This window comes from Notothenia rossii (genome assembly GCF_949606895.1).
Source record: "Notothenia rossii genome assembly, chromosome: 5".
NCBI classification, from domain to species: domain Eukaryota; kingdom Metazoa; phylum Chordata; class Actinopteri; order Perciformes; family Nototheniidae; genus Notothenia; species Notothenia rossii.
Genome location: NC_136903.1, coordinates 31,508,368 through 31,528,588, shown reverse-complemented (window position 1 = coordinate 31,528,588; position 20,221 = coordinate 31,508,368). Strand labels below are relative to the sequence as shown.

Below are 20,221 nucleotides of genomic sequence, written 5' to 3'. Positions count from 1 at the left end.
AAATATACTGGCAATCATTCCAGAGTATCAATGATTTAGGTGTTTTATCAGACAACTTAGAATATTCAGATCCCTCCTTTTATGGATGTCAGGCAGAGGTAACTTTGAACATGCTGTCTTTGATCTGGCAGAGCGAGAGGCCTCAAAGTGAGAGTCGTAACATCAAACGTGACAACGAGAGATGAAGCTCAGGGGTCAGCGTGACATCATAAGTCTGTCACACTTGGATAAGCACTTGGCCTGCACCCTTTTCATGTTAGGAAGCTCAAGAAAGCACAGCAAAAACCCTTTTTACTCAATAGAAGAGTCATCAATATCGTCAGTTGAATGAGTTTGGCAGAGACTCAGCATCGCTTTGGCACATGCTTATGTCATCACTCAAATCCCAGCATTAAACTACTTCTTGTGTTAGCCAAATGGATGGACCTACTCACAAGTTTCCTGCTTTTTCCTCAATGACATGTAGGATGTAAAAGGGGGAAAAAGACACTGGTGTCACATGAGTAAACTGGAAGAAGTTTTTTAAGGAAGTTGTCCGACAAGTTGAACTAAGAGTAGAAGAAACATGACGCAGAGACTGTTTCATTATTCATTCATCCAGTATAAAACAAGACGCAGATTTAAGTTAAGGGACCACCAGAGTTATTGCAATCCATTCACCCTCTGATTGGTTAGCTGGCCGGCTCTGTTGTGATTGGTCAACTTCTTAGAGATGTCCCACCCCTTAGTCCATCACATACAATTGTATTTTGGTTTAGTTTGTATATGCACGTTCTTTACCTGGAAATACATGTTATTGTAGTGGTGTGTTATGACATTACTCATGCAGTTATTCCTGACACACTGCTTATATCTGCACTTTAAGAATGAAAGGAATGTTCATACAGAAGTCTTTGTGCTGCACTATATTATTATTGCTCATTATTTTTTGTTGCAACTCAAACATGGTCTGCTTCTGGTCCAGTGAACCTGACTATTCCTTCAAATAATCTGGTGCTGTCTGTTATACAATACAGCTTTATTTATAAAGCACTTTAAAACCTCCAGACCAAAGTGCTGTACAGTCAAATAACAAACAACACACAAGTACAAGTAAAGTACAAGTAAAAACAATAGACAATTTAAAAGCAATAAAAGCAACAATCTAAAAGATGTCAATACGCTAAGGAGAAGAGGTGGGTTATAAAGTTATAACTCAAGCTGCAACATTGTTTTGGAAGGCTTTCCTATGTACAGTAGTAGTAGGTACACACAGACACTCCTACACTGTAGTTGTCTTTCACACCACTGTTTGGCTTTGTTATGTTTGCCCTGAGCTGCTCAACTAGAACCAGGGAGTGTCAACAGTTCATTATGCAACCTGAGGCTTGTGTTGGGGAGGATGGACAAGTGTTCCAGTTCCAATGGAGATTACAGGTCAAAAGTTGAGTTTTAAAAACCAGTATTCTGAAAACTTGCCAGAGTTATTGCAGTATCGCTGGTACTGATAAACAACCACAACAATCCGCACTGATGCAAGAAGCCACCTGACTAATAGAGGCTTAATGTAAAATAATTAAATAAATACATTTAGTTGATTCAGTTACTACTAGTATAAGTGTATGACTTCTCCTATTCTGGCTGCTATTTTGGCGCAAACCAAGCCTAGATTGGTTTAATCATTGGGGAAACATTTGGTTAGCACTGAGTGTACTTATGTCAAAAACTCCATTCAAACAATAGCATGAGAAAACTGTGCAACCAGCTGTTAAGAAGCACGATTTTGCACTAGTGCCTGCAGAATAAATGTGTTACCATCTGGCTACAAACCACTAAAAAGTGTAAAGGCTATTCTCTGCTGGATGTTCTTTTTGTAATGTCCCATTTCCGGTTGGGGGAATTGTCACCTTGAGATCATTCTGGAACAGCAAGGATGCTTCATGTGATTTTACAGCTCCATAGAACCTTGACAGTCAGGTTTTTGGAGTGTAAATGTCTACTTCTGTGGATGTTACTCTCACTTTTGTGGCAATAAACTATTAACAGACAGCTGATGCAGGTATTGGCAACAACACTGTCACCACTATAGACAGGAGATAGAGGTCAGAAGTGACATTTTTGGAGGCAGTGTAGTATTTGGCAATGAACTTGGAACAGTGATATGAAGATTACTGTTATTTATGCAGATTCAAGGTGAGTGAAATGCTGCAGAAGCAATTTCACAAATTCATAAGCAGTGACCAAGGGATGTGTGACCTTTTCAAAACAACCAAAGCAAAGACAACTCACACTCTGATCATGTGATGTTTGACACATTATGGAGGGAAATACAACCACAGAACTAGATATACATCTAACGCTTTACAATAGACATACAAATAAATCATATGTACTCTGGTGCTGAGAATATTCCAGCATATACTTTACTTCCGAGATAAAATGTTATAAAGATGTAATGCATAGACAACAAGCATTGGCGATGGATCTATCAATTGTCATATATTCTAGGTGCGTATATATGATGCCATCAATGTTGATAGCACGCCACTGTTAGCATCTCAAAATGCAAATTGAGCCTTTTAAACACAATAAGAATGCACGTTTAATGTCAAGCATTTTAGCATATGAGGGTTCATACCATCAGCATGATAATGCAAAAATGTTGGATATGAGCTTAACATGCACTTTTTTAGGCATTTTACAATTCTAACTTTGAGAGAGCACAAAAAATGAAGTGCACCAATATGAGGTCTTCTCTTCTCCAGTACTGTTTTGCATGTTAAAAAATGTAAACTTGGCTATCATTTAGCTTTTGCATATTGGCAAGCTATGACTAGATTGTATGTCAAACCTAACGTTGCCTTGCAAGACTTCTATGTTCAAATGTGTTTGTAGCACATCTTATGCCTACATTTATTAAGGGTTTTGCCTTTGAAGTACCCTGCTATAAATGACATTATGGGCAAGTATTATTAGGCATGCATCCCTCAGCAAACTCTGAATTTCCATACCGATTTTCACATCAATCCTTCCAATAACTCTCAAGACTGACCAACCAACCAAGCTATCCCAAGAGCAACCACATACATACAAAGATAAATTAGACTCATGACCAATGAATGCTTATGATGATGACTTATTGTTTGTTGCTAATAGCTATATTTTCTCCTAGAGGGCACTTGTGTTCATATCCAGCGAATGCAGAGCATTGATATGAACATAAAACCTGAGACTTAACAGAGTATGAACAATAAACACTAATAGCAGGAACTAGCGAAGTTTTTATTGTTGTGCCAATTTGTTTTGGCACCGAGGAAATGACAGTCATTAAAGCTTCAATAGTGTTGTATCTGCTTACCCATCTCGACCTTTGCTGACAATCTTGACTTCAAAGTAGTAGATCCCACAGGCAGCAGGGATTGGTTGTGTTGCTCGCACTGATGCTGCGTCCTTGTGGTTCTTACCATGACCTGCAAGAATACAAATACTAGGTGTTACAAGAAGGATTTGGTAGCTCCATTTCATTGAAAGAGTCTTCTCTTAATTAAATTGAGTTGGCATTGAGAACTAAGCTGACAGTTGACAGTGACATTTTGCAGCCACTTCCAATTGTATTTCACTAACACAATGGAGATTTAAAACAACATTGGAACAGATTGCTTGCTTTGATTGCTGGTTTTCTGACAAAACTGGTAGAGCAGACAAACACATTCACCAAACTGGTTTGGTTGTTTGCTAAATTTAATTCCAAAAAAGAGGGAAAGTCGACAGCTCATAAAAATTCTACATTTGTGCACTCAACTGCCTTTGTTGTCTCATGAGCTGTCACACATCGTCTGCATTTTGTTTACACCAGCTGGTGGGTGTTAAGCATCTTAAATGCCCAGTATCTAAGAAATGTAACTCCAGCTTTACACAGTCAAACTTATCGAAGTCAAAACATTTGAACAATCAAAAAGGAAAAAGTAAGTTACTGGAATATCAACGTCAAAAAAGAAGATAAATCATATTCTTTTTTACATGGACAATGTATGCATTTCTAAAATGTTACAACTCTATTATGCAAAATGTGATAAAAATGTAAAAATCATAAATCTCTTTAATTCTATAATCTTAAACTTTCAACATATTTTATGACCAATCAAGATTTTGTCCGGTGCCTTGCTCAGGGCACCACGGCAGGGCAGGAGGTGAAGTGGGACCTCTCTAAGTAGCAGTCCACACTCCATATTTAGGTCTGTTCGGGGACTTGAACCAGCGGCCCTACTGCTCAAAGTCCAAGCCCCTACTGACTGAGTCACTACCGGAGAGTGATGCAAGAATGAGTCCTAAAACCCTTAAATTAGTTAACATTCTGCCACTTCCTGTTCCCTCGTCTTGAAGTCGCGTTTGTAGTAACATGCCTGAAATCAGGTCTGTGGTAAACACAAGCTTTAGAGATATTCATGTTTTGCTTTATGACTTACAACACTTTGGTAAATACACCACTGTTGACTGTCTAAATCTTCAACGAGACTACATAATGCCATCAACATTAGCACACAGACATGCAACCATGATGACATTTGTTTATAGCCTAACGTTGGCTAGTTAATTCTGGAAATTGCATTTAAGCTTAAAAAAGCATAGACTATGGTGTTAATATGAACACAACTTGCAAGTAACAAACACAGATCCTATTTTCTGCAAGATCCAAATGGAAAAAAGCAATTTCTCCAGTCAAGGGAGCCCCTGCGATGCTGACTTCCGGGTTGGCCTACGGAAATACCTCATCACTGCACCACTCTATAGTCCACACTTTTGTCGAGGTGACTCTTCGACAATTCCATGGTAAATAACAGATTTTTTTTTTTTTTTTGTGCGTAAAGATGAAGACTTTATCCACAATTAGTGGTGTAAGATGTAAGCAAAGGGGTCATAGGGCTCATGGTATTGTCTTTGAACCAATGAAATTGAAGCACAACAGTCATTACTGTCTGCTATTCTATATTCAGATGGCTGCTTATGCAATCCCTCGGGTCATGAGAGGAGGATAGAGAGAGAGAGAGAGAGACTACCATGTTCAGTTGTGTGTTGTTGTATAACTGCCATCTAGGCTCTACAGTAAACATGTGCATTTCTCTGTTACATGTAATCTGTTCTGATAGTCATTGTGAGCTCGTTGTGTACGTGTGTGTGTGTGTGTAAGAAATCTAGATAGGTTGTAACCTTAAACGAAGCAGCTGGCTGTCAGCAGACACCTTGAGGCTGTTGCTCTTGGTGGGTGTGTGTGTGTGTGTGTGTGTGTGTGTGTGTGTGTGTGTGTGTGTGTGTGTGTGTGTGTGTGTGTGTGTGTGTGTGCGTGCGTGCGTGACTCTTCGCACGCACACATACAGAACATATAGTGATGATTACAAATGCTAGTAAATGAAACCGAGCTTAGTGTTTTGGTCTATATTTAACTTTTATTTATTTTATGTAACATTTACACTTGATTTTAACGCTCATGAAATCATCACACAAGTGCCAACAATATTTAAAGAATACAAATGTCATGCATTCCTTGCCTTAAGATGTTAAAACAATGATGGGGAATGTTAGGCTAATGCACAAAACTTATATATATATGCTTGTCCATCATTGGCATCAAATTAAAATGGTTTAAGAAAGAAATCATTACCATAAAATTAACTTCCTCACATTCTATAGCTCAAATCTATATTTATGTTATCACTGCGTGCGTGTTTGTGTGTGATTGTCCGGTCCAATGGCGGCAGGAACATTGGTGAAGTCTATTTTTAGCTGCTCCTTGTGAAAACGATTTGTCAGTAGGCCAACAGGTCTCTTTACAACTGCATAGATGGGTAGGAGAAATGGCTACTACTTTAAACATCTACTGCCCGCCAAAGGGTAATCCAAAAAATGTGTTTATAAAAGCAAAAGGTTTACATCATGTAGGATTTTCCACATTATCCGAAATATTAACATAAGAATGCAACTATTTAGCTGAAGCAAAGGGTCATCTGGTAAAAAGCTCTGGAACAACATGCTGTCACCTTTCAGCTGTTATGTGACATTAAACCTCTTGACTGGAGGTTAAGGATCAAAGGTTAATGTGTTGTTCTTACAACATAGCAAAGTGCGGCCCTGATGATAACTAGTACTTCCTAGGTTTAACCCTTGACCCCTACCAGGAGAAAGTGCAGAACTACGAACGCACTGCGCATGCGTGAGTGGCAATAACTCTCCTTACTAGCAGGCGGCGGTAGTGTATATTCTTCATTCAAAAAGAGGCAACAACCAAAAGACAGACCGAGAGAAGAAGAACAGACTGCGTGATATAAACAAACAACAAATAGCGTGTGCGACGTGCGTTCCATTTTCACTCTACAGCGAGAAGCTCATGGGGCTTTCCCGAACCTGTGTCGAGACCTGGAGTTAAATGAAATCTCAGATTTGCCTTCTTAATCGTTTGTTTGGGTCGCTCACTTCCGTTTCGCTCCTCATGCACTGATTCGCTAAGCTGAACAGCCAATCAGAGTGATGTTGAATCGGCGGCGGAAGGTGTCGGCATGGCCGATATGACACGACAGTGCAGGACACACCAATCTGAGTAGGGCGACAGGACGCTCATCGACGGCCAGACATCTATCTACGCCGAAAATCGACCCGGTGGGTCCGGGCCTTTAGACCACGCCAGACAGAAGCAGAGTCGTTTGCTGAGAGCTGGTGTTGGAGTTTCTCAGAGAATTGTCGTTTAGCATCTCTCACCGCCTTGCCAAAGACGTACTTCGACTCTCTAAAACGTGACTTATCGCCACTCCTAAACGCCTCCTCCTTTTGCAATCTTAGCTGTTTCAGTTTAGCTGTGAACAAGGGCTTGTTGTTGTTGAAACTCACCCTGGTGCGTGTTGGTACACAGCTGTCCTTGCAGAAGCTGATGTACAGTTGCAAGAAAAAGTATGTGAACCCTTTGGAACTACCTGGATTTCTGCATAAATTGGTCATAAAATGTGCTCTGATCTTCATCTAAGTCACAACAATAGACAAACACAGTCTGCTTAAGGTCAGGAGGAATTTTGGACCATTCCTCTTTACAAAACTGTTTCAGATCAGCAATATTCTTGGGATGTCTGGTGTGAATCGCTCTCTTGAGGTCATGCCACAGCATCTCAATTGGGTTGAGGTCAGGACTCTGACTGGGCCACTCCAGAAGGCGTATTTTCTTCTGTTGAAGCCATTCTGTTGTTGATTTACTTCTGTGCTTTGGGTCGTTGTCCTGTTGCATCACCCATCTTCTGTTGAGCTTCAATTGGTGGACAGATGGCCTTAAGTTCTCCAGTAAAATGTCTTGATAAACTTGAGAATTCATTTTTCCGTCGATGATGGCAATCTGTCCAGGCCCTGAGGCAGCAAAGCAGCCCCAAACCATGATGCTCCCTCCACCATACTTCACAGTTGGGATGAGGTTTTGATGTTGGTGTGCTGTGCCTTTTTTTCTCCACACATAGCGTTGTGTGTTCCTTCCAAACAACTCAACTTTGGTTTCATCTGTCCACAGAATATTTTTGCCAGCACAGGTGCTCTTTTGCAAACTTCAAACGTGCAGCAATGTTTTTTCTGGACAGCAGTGGCTTCCTCCATTTTATGACCAACTTATGCAGAAATCCAGGTAATTCCAAAGGGTTCACATACTTTTTCTTGCAACTGTATGACGTCACAGCCTCTGCATATTCATCCAGACTTTGAGTAGCAGTCCTAAACATGTCCCACTCAGTACAGTCCAAACACGCCTGAAGTTCCTCCATAGCTTTACTGCTCCACTGCCTGAATGTCCTCACTACAGGTTTACACGGTTTGAGTTTCTGCCTGTATGCAGGAATCAGGTGGACCATGGTGTTGTCAGAGTGGCCCAGCGCAGCGCGGGGGACGGCGTGCAGGCTCCCTTGATGGTGGTGTAACAGTGATCCAAAGTATTCCCCTCTCTGGTGGGGCATTTAATAAACTGTTTATATTTTGGGAGTTCGTGGCTGAGGTTGCCTTTGTTAAAGTCACCAAGAACAATAACTAGGCAGTCTGGATAAGTCCTCTTCACACACAGTATCTGGCGAGTGTGCGTTGCGCCTCCTGCACGTTTGCATGCGGTGGGACCAGTAAGAATGAGGAGAACTCTCTGGGGGAATAAAAGGGTTTGCAGTTGATGATAAAAGTGTCCAGAGTGGGAGAAGAGTGCTGCAGAATCACTGTCACATCGTTGCACCTGCCAATGTTTGTGTAAAAACATATTCCTCCACCTTTTGATTTGCCAGAGAGCTCTGTGTCACGATGGAAGCCTCCCAGCTGCAGCGCCAAGTCCGGAATCGATCCACACAGCCAGGTCTCAGTGAAGCACAAAACACAAGATGAAGACAATTCTCTGTTTCTACTAACCAGTAGCTGAAGCTCGTCCAGTTTATTGCTTATGGAACGCACGTTGGAGAGAAATATTCCGGGTAGCGGCGTGCGAAGTCCGCGGCTGACAAACATGTTGGTCGCTTACAAATGTAACAACCTAGTTAAGTAGTGATGAGGCATTTTTGTAGGCCATCCCGGAAGTCAGACTCGCAAGGCCTCCCTCGACTAAAGAAATGGAATCTCACCATTTTTTTTTTTAAAAGGAGAGGTGTCATGGCCATTTCCACTGATCATAATTCCATTGTTGAGGTATACTAAAATAGAAAAATACTGTGCAATTTTCCAAACTCACATTGGTTTCGCATACAGCATCTCTGTAAAGTATGTGTATTCAGTAGTATTCACTTTCTCCAGTAAACGGCTCGCTGCAGCTCCCCCCCCCCTCCCTGTGAGCCCAGTGTGCTCTGATTGGTCGGTACGTTGTGAATCGCGCTGAGCTCCGTGGAGGTGTGATTTCCTTGTTTAGCGATACACAGCCAAACTCAACCTGAACACACACAAAGTCACAGCCGAAATAAAAAACAATAAGTGTGGCTTGATATTGAGTAAGAAAAAGGTTTATAGGTTGATAAACGCTGTGAGAATGGGTCTGCAGAGAGAATTTCGCCGCGATCCCAACTATCTGTTATCAGCCTGCAGCAGGGAGCAGAAATCAGCAGAGCTGCCTGCACTGAGTGTGTGTGTGGATTGGTCAATTTGGACCAATCAGCGGGGGATTAACGTAACGGCTCCGCGGACGTAACGGCTCCACGGATTGGCTCCACGGATTGGCCCATTTAGTTCCGGGTACGTGCTTTCGTAAGCACGTACCCGGAAGAATCAAATGGATGATGACGTTTCACCACGAGGCGTTTTGGGGAGGTATTTTTTGTGTTAGAGTTTTACTCGCTACAGGGTGTACTTTAAGGGTTTTGACTCTGCACACCGTTTACATGCAGAAAAACCTTCATAACACACAAGGGGACGGGTAATAACCGGAAAAGCATGACATGTCACCTTTAATATTGAGGAAAATAAGATCTGTGGTAAACTTTTAGAATACTTTGCAACTTTTTGAAATTGTAAAGGCTGCATTCACACTAGGGATGGGAATGATTAATCGAATATTCGAAATTATTCATGTATTCGAATATGAGGTTTTTTTTTGGGAGTTATGCCTAAGTTGATTAGATATTATCAAATTGAATAATTCAATGTATATAGATATATATATATATATATATATATATATATATATATATATCTATATACATTGAAATATTCATTATTATTATTTTTCCGGTTATATACAGTATATATATATATATATATATATATATATATATATATATATATATATATATATATATATATACACATTTAGCAGTGCCATAGCTAAATGTGTTAGTTGACGTCTAAAGGTGTGTTTTGCTCCGCTCACCGGTCCCTCACAGCGGGCAGAGCTGCAGGTGCTGGTCTTTCTCTCTCTCTCGCGTCCGGTTATACTTCATTCGTGTTTATGTCCAAATCCATCAGATCTAGCTAGTTCTAGCCAATGATATGGCTGCTGCCCCTCCCTACACGCAGATCACGCAGACTCAAACCTCATCTTAGGCCTAAATGTGGCGCAAATGCGCTCTGCAGCCGTTGCGAGGTTCCGGCGCTAACAGTTCATGAGAGTACTCCCCCGCCCCCTGTCAACACTCGCGACACATGAATGGCCAGCCTAAACAACAATAAGCGCTGCTTGGCAACCGTGTGTGGCGGCAAAGTACATACACATTTTGACTGGAGAGATTTAGTTTTGCCGGTATTCAACATATTTGACCAGTCATAGTCCGGTAATTATTTACACTCTAAGAAGAGTCCTACACAACAGACATGGCATCAAAAAGGAGTAATGTGTGGAAATATTTCGACGAGGTTAGTGAGTGCGGTGTAGAGGTCAAACTATGCCAAATTAAACATATATACAGTACATGCTATACCTTGCTATACCCGCAACCTCCGTTCCAGCTGAGAGGGTCTTCTCTACAGCTGGGCTGATTGTGAATCGCACATGAAAGCTGTAGACCTATCTGTCAAACTGTGATCACCAGTTCAATACATTTGACAAATTCGACTTGTTTTTTTTTTTTTACCCAATTTTTTTTTTATATGATATGTACATTTCGGTTAACCGGTTAACCGTTTTTTGGGGGTTCGAATATTCGAATATACATTTGCTTTCAAATTCCCATCCCTAATTCACACCATGTTGATCAGACTGTTAATTTCTTAACCTAGTGCGGAGATATACATATAGTATGAAACGAAGAGGTCCAACATATCCATCGGTACCACCAACATTTCGATGCCTTGTTTGGAAGTGCACTTAAAATCGTTCCAAAGCTGATTTCTGTTAAGTAAGGTGGCCTGAAGTGACGAGCAAAGTATAGAATTCAAAAAAATCCATTGCTGTCAAAATGATCCCTTTAAGCTCGCCTGCAAGGGCCTCAAAAGACGACATAGCCGTGGGAACATGTTTCAAATGGGGGGTGCTGTGGGGATGACACCAGGGCTGGTTCTGACCAATGTGCTGCCCTATAGGCAAGATTTTAGCTGGCAATGAAAAACCTCTACAAAAGACCAATACACTACAAAAAGAGAAACATATTGACATGTTGGACAGCTTATATAACAAGGCTTCAAATTTATTTAGTGTTATAACATGTTTTAATTGGAGGGGTGAACTTCACATCCTCTAGGGGGGTCCGGGGGTTTTCCCCCGGGAAGATTTCTTTAACATTTTAAAGTCAAATGCTTCAATCTGGTGCACTTTGAGCGCCCAATTACTAGACTGATCTAGAGGGTACAACAGATCGGTTTGCATTTTATTAATCAAATAAGTATGTGAACATTTCCAATAACCTACCATAGCCAATAACAAATAAATGTAACTTATTTTATTTGTATTGTTCATTCATATCTTATTTTACCAGTTAACATTTATTTATTTATGCATATTTTTAAATCTCTCCAGTTTTAAACGATATTTTTGGTTTACTGTCCTATAGTATACATTGGAATGATTTCAAACCTGTTTTGATTTATCCTAATAATTATAAAGGTGTACCTTGGAAATATTTGTTTACATAAAATGTGATCAAAACGTTTGAGACTCACTGAGATAGACTCACTGAGATAACGTATCCCCGCGGTATCCCCTCTCTCTATCTCTCTCACTTTGGCTGTGAGTTGCGGGCGCCTGCTAAGCCAACATCCCTCACTTTCATCACTACAGCGCCCATCGTACAGGGCAAATGGAAAATGTAACCGGGTTGAAAAAAGGGTGTTATCTTTACTTAATTATGAATGTTGTTACATCAAGGCTGAAAATTCGTTTTTTTTTGGTATTATATCTTGTGGAAGTGCAGATCCCCTGTCCTCCACCAGGGGGTGCTGCAGCACCCTCAGCACCCCTACTTCCCACGGCCCTGAAAGACGATTTAAAGTTAAGCTGTTTTTTGTTCAACTTTCCTGTCATTGTTGCTGATATTGGTCATTTCTAACAGCTGCTATATCTCACACTTACTGAAAAGTGTCAACCGACCAATAGCAAAATGGCTGCAATGCCTCCATAACAGTTGCATCTAAACACAATCTGAAATTAACACATCAGCAGATTTAAGAAGACATGCACAGTTTGTTTGTGTCTGATTTATTATGTTAACAAGTACAAATACTAAACATAGCAATAATAGATAATCAAGTAATTTCAATGGAAAAACTGCAGGGCTAGCATTTGAGATTACAATCTATCTAAGGTTCTCAAGTCTGGATATGAGAGGGTTTTTCTTTTTCATGTTCTTATCATTCAGCACACATTGCATGAATTCAGCTTCAGGCTAAGGCTAAGGCCAAGACCTTTTTCTTTAAAATGTTTTCCTAACCTCAGAAAACTTGAAAGATAAAAGTAAAACTGAGCACTGTATTTTATTACAACAACATGACTGCTTGCAATATGAAAAAAGTTGATCAAATATAAAGCTGATATTGCTTTAAGCTCACAAGTATTTTTTTTTACTGGTTGGTTTATGTGTGCCGCCTCTGGAAACACAGACTCAAATAAGTCACACTGGTGGCATGTAAATATGGTCAACATTTAACTTACAAAGAGATATTTTTGTTTCAAAAAGATATCAAAGGCCAAGACCGTGAACATAAGAAACTGGAATTACTCTTTAAAAACCCTTCACATCCATGGAACATCGACACATGGGCGTTTACAAACTGTGATTTATTTATATTTCCTTAACCCTTTTGAATGTTATTGCAGCAAAACAACTTTTGCCGCCTTTAAAATCTGTAGTTAAACTGAAATGAACTGCATTTATTTATCACTGATGGTGTTGGAGTTAATATTCAAGGTGCTGGCCTCCTTCCTGGGAGCTATCGGGGCTCAGCTAGGATGCTGGGACAAGTGGAACAGGATTGAGCCATTCATTCAGAGATTAATATACAACCCACTGCTGAACTACTAATGCCCTCCATAAAGTAATAGTGTATGTGGATTTACCATATAGTATTCACATTCAATATCAAACAAACTTAAGCCTTAACACAAGCCTTTGTCGTGGGTCCTTTTAAAACTGTAAAAAAAAAAAAGTGTCTTGAAGAATTATCAACCAAATGTTAGTACTGTTACACAATTTAAACATAAATAAAAAAGAATAGCACTTGGAGAGCGTTTTTATAAGTGAAAAACAATGCTTGTGCCGATCCCTTGATTAGATTGTCTCCGAAATAGAAACTTTGTTATTCCACTAAGTTTCATGAAAACCAGTTCAGTAGTGTTCTGGTAATACTGCCGACAAACAAACCAACAAATCAAACTTAAATCATAACCCTCTTTACGGACATAAGTACGAAGTTTGGACAGGAAGTTTAGGTGACAATGTTGAACAATGACATGAGCCATTGAAACTTAATATGCTACCTGAGCTAAATACAGTGGTCCAAGACCTGTTCCAGTTATTCACCACAGTAGCATGCAAAAACTACCTAAGCCAAAACTTTGATGAGCACACAGCTAAGATTTCTTATTGAAGCTGTAGTGCCTTTCTGTCTTTCTTTTCCCTCAGTGAGAAAGTAACAGTGTGTTCAATGAACTTGTACTAATTCAAGGTGTCCTGAAGGTCAGCTATGGGTCAGTTACCTCGAGCCATTAGGTCCTTGTGTAACTGGACCATAAGCTTTGTCTTCATCCTTGTCACTTTGTCAACACTTCCTCAATTGATCACTCCATTGTGCTATGTCATTCTGTTTCTGATTTTCAAGGACATCATTTTAAGGCCCAGCCAACGATTGGAGGATGTCCAGAGTTCTTCGTTGACCTCAGGATTGCATGTCAGATTTTTCCCTGATGATGAAGTTCTGTTCTTCGTCAGTCTGTGACCTACATCACTCGGGGGGGTTTGCCTCCGAGTGTGAAGTGGAGGGTCAGCATCTCATGGTAAATGTCAGAAAGTGAATAATCCCCTAGTGCATTAATAGCGCTTCCACGAATGCAGAAGTCAAAAAAGGAGGGTTAATTGATATTTGGCCAAATAAGGAAAGTGCAACAAGTTGTAATCTCAACATTTGCAAATAATGACCTAAAAGGTTATATGGCAAATGTGATAGCAGACCATTTTTCTATTACCATATTGAGCGGAAACAGCAAATTCACTGATACAGTTTAAGTCATTTCTCACCTTAGCTATTTTTTGGGGTGATGGAAATATCTGGCTCTTTAGCTGCAACATGTTCCTATCCTATGTTTACCAGCTAGTCTGTCATCCATTTCCTGCTGGCCAGGTAGGATACAGTATGCCAGAGCATTGATTGTTAATTAAAGCAGTTCAAAGGCTAACAAGTATCATACTTTCTACACTGGCATCGGCTCAAGAGTCAGTGTGACACAAATGTCATCATCTGTCAATGTTAACAAAGGTGCATGCGTAGCGTCCTTGTACATCACAAAATGCATGAATGTGAGTGAATGAACGTCATACTGAATGCGTCAACACACATTTGAACATTGGCAATAAAACATGAGCTCTGGGAATCAGGAAATATAACGAAGGTTGCTAGCCTAAACTAGATGAAACAGTCAACCAACATGACATGTTTGGTAAGGTTAGCTAAACTATATTTTTGCCTAGACTAGATTCAAAACGTTGACTTTGTCCGAAGACCAATTCTGTCTCATGTTGTTGATCTCAGGGAATTCAGACTAGAACATTTTTTAAATATTTCCCTTTATGTTTCCTCTGGTTTCCATGGTCAAACCACAAGTCGTGCTTATCTTGCCAAGTTAAAAAAATTCAACCAACACCTTGGAAAGAAGAGTCGCAAAACTAAGCGTTTTCCTTGGTAGTCGCCCTATCTCTCATTGGTGTTGCAACCTAGCTAGGTGTTGTTGTGGTGGCTAACGTATCTATCTTGAAAGAATGGAAACAGCAGCATTAGCATGTTCTTGCTTGGTATGCAGGCAACCAGCAGAGACTTGAGGAAGTTACTGTGTCAGGCCAAGGCAACATAAACCCCTGTTAAACCACAAAGTGTCTTTTTTACTGATTGAAGCGGTTTTTCTGTTTCCAGTCTCTCTGCAAAGTAAGAGGCAGTAGCTAGCTTAGAAAGTGAATGTCCCAAAAAGTGTTGTTTTAATGACACTTCAGCCTAATGATAGTCATTCACAATCACTGTTTTATCAATATGATTCAGTCAGGCACAAATGAATCAGATATTTAATTTACTAACAGAAAGATTGACCAGAGAACAGGGAGAATAAGTTGTTAAAGAAGCATTTAAGGTCCCTTACTGCTTTTCTGTGAACAACAAGGCTTTATTTGAAAAGTGCTGTATAGAAAAATATTGAATTATGTATTTATATAGTATTTAATGATGGATAACTTTATGCTTACTATTAAAGAACATTTACTCAAGCACTGAAATTCAGCACCATTTTGAGAGACTTGTACTTTCCTTGAGTATTTTCAAATGATGCTACTTTACACTTTTACTCCACTACATTTTAGAAGACAAAATAGTACTTTTACTGCTCTACACTTATTGTACAGCCTTAGTTACTCGTTACTTTACAGATACAGATTATTAGATAATAAAATAAAATAAAAACCATTAATGAATAAACATTGTCATATAATGATTGGTTAAAATATCCAGGAGCATTACAGTATATAGAGAAGGTAAGACTAGCTCCAGCTTTACCAGCTGTGATGAACACATGCATAATCATATTGCAGTCATGTATGATATATGATGGGCCATTTTCCATAACAAGTAGTTTAAGTACATTTGGATGATAATACTTTTGTACTTTTACATAACTAAGATTTCGTATGTAGGACATTTACTTGTAACGGAGTATTTAAAACATATGGTGTGTACTTTTACTTCAGTAAAAGACCCGAGTACTTTTCCATAGCTGACAGTAAACAGCATATTCATAAAATAGTAGGTTTTTCATTCTCCTAAAGTACTTAAACATCTTAATTAATAATTATACTTGAGGAACTTAAAGAAGGATTGAATGCTAGCAATAATATTTGTAATCAGCTGTGTATTAATTTACAATAACGAGAAGTAAAGACAAAACTATGCTACAGTACTTTAGGTGTATATACAGGACTGTCTCAGAAAATTAGAATATTGTGATAAAGTTCTTTATTTTCTGTAATGCAATTAAAAAAACAAAAATGTCATACATTCTGGATTCATTACAAATCAACTGAAATATTGCAAGCCTTTTATTATTTTAATATTGCTGATTATGGCATACAGCTTAAGAAAACTCAAAAATCCTATCTCAAAAAATTAGAATAGTTCCTCAGACCAAGTAAAAAAAAAAGATTTATAACAGCAAAACACAATCAAACATTTGAAAATGTCCATTAATGCACTCAGTACTTGGTTGGGAATCCTTTTGCACGGATTACTGCATCAATGCGGCGTGGCATGGAGGCAATCAGCCTGTGGCATTGCTGAGGTGTTATGGATGCCCAGGATGCTTCAATAGCGGCCTTTAGCTCATTAGCATTGTTGGGTCTGGTGTCTTTCAGCTTCTTCTTCACAATACCCCACATATTCTCTATGGGGTTCAGGTCAGGGGAATTTGCAGGCCAATCGAGGACAGTAATGCCATGGTCAGTACACCAGTTACTGGTGGTTTTGGCACTGTGGGCAGGTGCCAGATCATGCTGGAAAATGAATTCCTCATCTCCATAGAGCTTTTCAGCAGACGGAAGCATGTAGTGCTCTAAAATCTCTTGGTACACAGCTGCATTTACTCTGGGCTTGATGAAACACAGTGGACCAACACCAGCAGCTGACATGGCTCCCCAAACCATCGCTGACTGTGGGAACTTCACACTGGATTTCAAGCAACTTGGATTTTGCTCCTCTCCAGCCGTTCTCCAGACTCTGGCGCCTTGACTTCCAAATGAAATACAAAACTTGCTTTCGTCTGAAAAGAGGACTTTGGACCACTGTGCAACTGTCCAGTGCTTCTTTTCCTTAGCCCAAGTCCGACGCCTCTTCCGTTGTCTTGAGTTCAGAAGTGGCTTGACCATGGGAATACGGCTATTGTAGCCCATTTCCCGGACACGTCTGTGAACAGTGACTTTTGATACCTGGACTCCAGCTTCAGTCCACTGTCTTTGAAGCTCCCCCAAATTCTGGAAGCGACTCTTCTTCACAATGCTGTTAAGGCTGCGGTCATCTCTCTTGGTTGTGCAGCGTTTCCTGCCACATTTCCCCCTTCCAACAGACTTTTTGTGGATGTGCTTTGAAACTGCACTCTGTGAACAGCTTGCTCTTTGAGAAATTTCTTTTTGTGTCTTACCCTCCTGATGGAGGGTGTCAATGACGGTCCTCTGGACAGCAGTCAGATCAGCAGTCTTCCCCATACTTGTGATTTAGTTTACTGAACCAAGCTGAGTGTTTTTCAAGGCTCAGGAAACCCTTGCAGATGTTTCGAGTTAATTAGACGATTCAAGTGATTCGTTGAACACCCTACTAGTATACTTTTTCATGATATTCTAATATTTAGAGATAGGATATTTGAGTTTTCTTAAGCTGTATGCCATAATCAGCAATATTAAAATAATAAAAGGCTTGCAATATTTCAGTTGATTTGTAATGAATCCAGAATGTATGACATTTTTGTTTTTTTAAATTGCATTACAGAAAATAAAGAACTTTATCACAATATTCTAATTTTCTGAGACAGTCCTGTATATATATATATATATATATATATATATATATATATATGTACATATTTCTTTCCACGTATTGTCCCTTTAAGTCCTTTAAAAGAATAATGAAATGTTTACAATATCAGTATAAAGCCAAAAAGAAAATCCAGCATGGAATACTGAAGTCTTTGTAAGATAAAAAATAATCAATCATTTAATTATTAGTGTATGGATAGGCACTAAATCAATGTGTTTGTTTATGTATCTATCGGTTGAACTTGAGACTGTGTGGATAAATGTGTCATGCACAGCAGGACTAGGTAGACACTGTGTGGCATTAAACAGAGAAAATTAGCACACTGGTCAAAATAGCATTCAAACCACAAGGGTGAAGGAACAGAGCAGGAGCTAGAACGACCAGGAGGAAAATAAATATCCTGCTCACTCCAGAATATACCTATTTATATATAATTCCTGAACAATTGTGCAGTGTCACTAAATCTGTGCACCTTTTATAGACATAAAGACTACATGCCCTACATAGAAAACTCAAACATGACATACATCTTCAGACATACATCACTGTGCCACAGCTGTGACAAGTCAATCACTGTAGACAGAATGTTAGGATCTCCTTTTTTAACAGAAATGCACATGGAGCAACAGCATTCACAAAAAATATGCAAGCTACACCACTGACAGAATGTAGGCTTGGATTCAACTTAATATCAACAGCAGGGACTGATCCATTATGCATCAAATAATCGGTGGGATATATTTGGCTCTTTGCCTGAGAGTCTTGGTTTTTACCAAATAAGAGGTCTTCCATGCTTTTCACAAACAGCAGGGCCATTACGAGCCAAACAAATAAGCTTTGCAAAATGGGTTACACAGCCTGTCTGCATCCTCTCATCCTCTGCATGTTTCACTGATGTAAACAGGCAACAGGGCCCAAAAGTGGCCTTGCAATGCCTCTGTGGACCTTTCACAGCTTGAAATGCAGGGCTAGCTTCCCTGCTACTGGGTAGGGAATGCCCTGATGTCGCCTGATGTAAAATAGCAAAGCAAGGAAAAGACTGAGAAGAGGGGCATCACAAAGGGTCACTTTGTTTTGATGTTGGATATATAGAAGGATCCAGTTAACAGGCCTGACAGTCCATACTGACGGTTTGTAGCCATCCGACTAAGTGATTGCCTGCATCGTCTGCCTAGTAAAGTGTCTGTTATAGTAAAAATGTCAAAATGAACCGATACCAAGGATTTATTACAACATCGGCACATTTGTTCTAATGCAATGCGCAGAGGCCTCCTCCTCACAGCAGCTGTTGGAAACGAGCTGGAGGTTGGACATGAGAACGTTGTTGAGCTCAAGGCACATGAACCGGTTGCTTCCAGTCTGGAAAAAATTATTTACGAATTCTGGAAAACACTGCTAGAACACTGACAATGAAATCACGCGAGAAACACAACAATGCCATTTTTATTCTATTTTGGTGCTTGTTGTTGACAAAAGCTTAACAAATGCAGCATTACCCATCAATACTAGCTACATTGTAATTTGCTAAGAACAAGTTTGGCTCGTGCCCATCTTTTAGCCATAGCTGGTAGCCAGCTTATCCTACTGTTTAGTTAAATACAACAGCTAGGTGAGCTAACGTTAGCTGGTTAGCCACAAAGCTAACTACTGTATTTGCTCAACATATAGCTTGCTGTTAGCTAACTCCAGTGTGTTAAATACCACTAGTTAGCTAAGGTCTATGCGTCGTTACTGATGCCAATGTCCCCCATCAGCACAACTATGAGAAACGTCAGTGACAGTTAGTTTACTGCAAACAAATAACGTCATAAACGGTATATAAACAAAGGAGGGTCGTGTGGTGAAATGTGTATTTCAGTGTGGTGGTAATAAGACCAACTGTCAGGGTTAGCGAGTTCACTGTCACCCATTTGGACATTCCTCTGCTCATTTGTGAAACAAAGCAAGGTTACGGGACAGGAGAGGCAGCTCAGACTAGATTTACCAGGATTGCGCACACATACACAATCAACATAATCGCATACTGTGTGCGTGTGCGTGAGAGTGAGTGAGATAGAGACCCCCCTCCGCAACAACACAGTGACAGATTTGAGACCCTCTGCTGTTGTCACAACTTGTTCATGCCATCGGGGCTGAGCCAGCTCTCTAACCTTTGTAATGGACCCGCAGGTTGTTCTGTGACAGCCCAATGTAGCTGTATTTATCCTTGGGGCTCCAGGATCGGGGTAAAGGGGTCTCTTCCTCGTTCACAGCCGGGTAGAGCCGCTTCAGCCTCTCGTTTAGCTCGTGTTCCTGGTAATTAAAAGCAGGATCCCCTAACGGCAGGCTTCCCGCTCCAAGCTCTGCCATTTTGGCCTCTGTTTTGTATCTTATTGTTCGTGTCTTTCTATCCAAAGCCCCGTGTCAGTCCGCTTGAGCTGTAGGCTGAGTGAGAGAGACTGAGGGGAGAAAATAGCAGCGGTGTGACATCCCCGGATAAGCAGCAGAGTGTACTGTAGGCTGGAGCAGTGCCGTCTGGGTACTGTAGTTTAGCTGCATGCTCCCTTGTATG

General features: G+C 40.1%; 1 protein-coding gene across 4 annotated transcripts in view; it reads right to left on the bottom strand.

Moving 5' to 3' along the window:
- ranbp10 (RAN binding protein 10) overlaps positions 1–20,194 on the bottom strand; it is a 45,326-nt gene extending 25,132 nt beyond the window's left edge. For 2 of the 4 annotated variants that reach the window (XM_079683633.1, XM_079683634.1), the window contains exons 1-2: positions 19,821–20,194; positions 3,338–3,449 (exon numbers count right to left, since the gene is read on the bottom strand). In XM_079683633.1, the coding sequence (XP_079539759.1) occupies positions 3,338–3,449; positions 19,821–20,019 (311 nt within the window). In that variant the 5' untranslated portion in view covers positions 20,020–20,194. The remainder of the gene's footprint in view (positions 1–3,337; positions 3,450–19,820) is intronic. The other 2 variants (XM_079683632.1, XM_079683631.1) reach the window with 2 other exon arrangements.
- Positions 20,195–20,221: the final 27 nt, after the last annotated feature.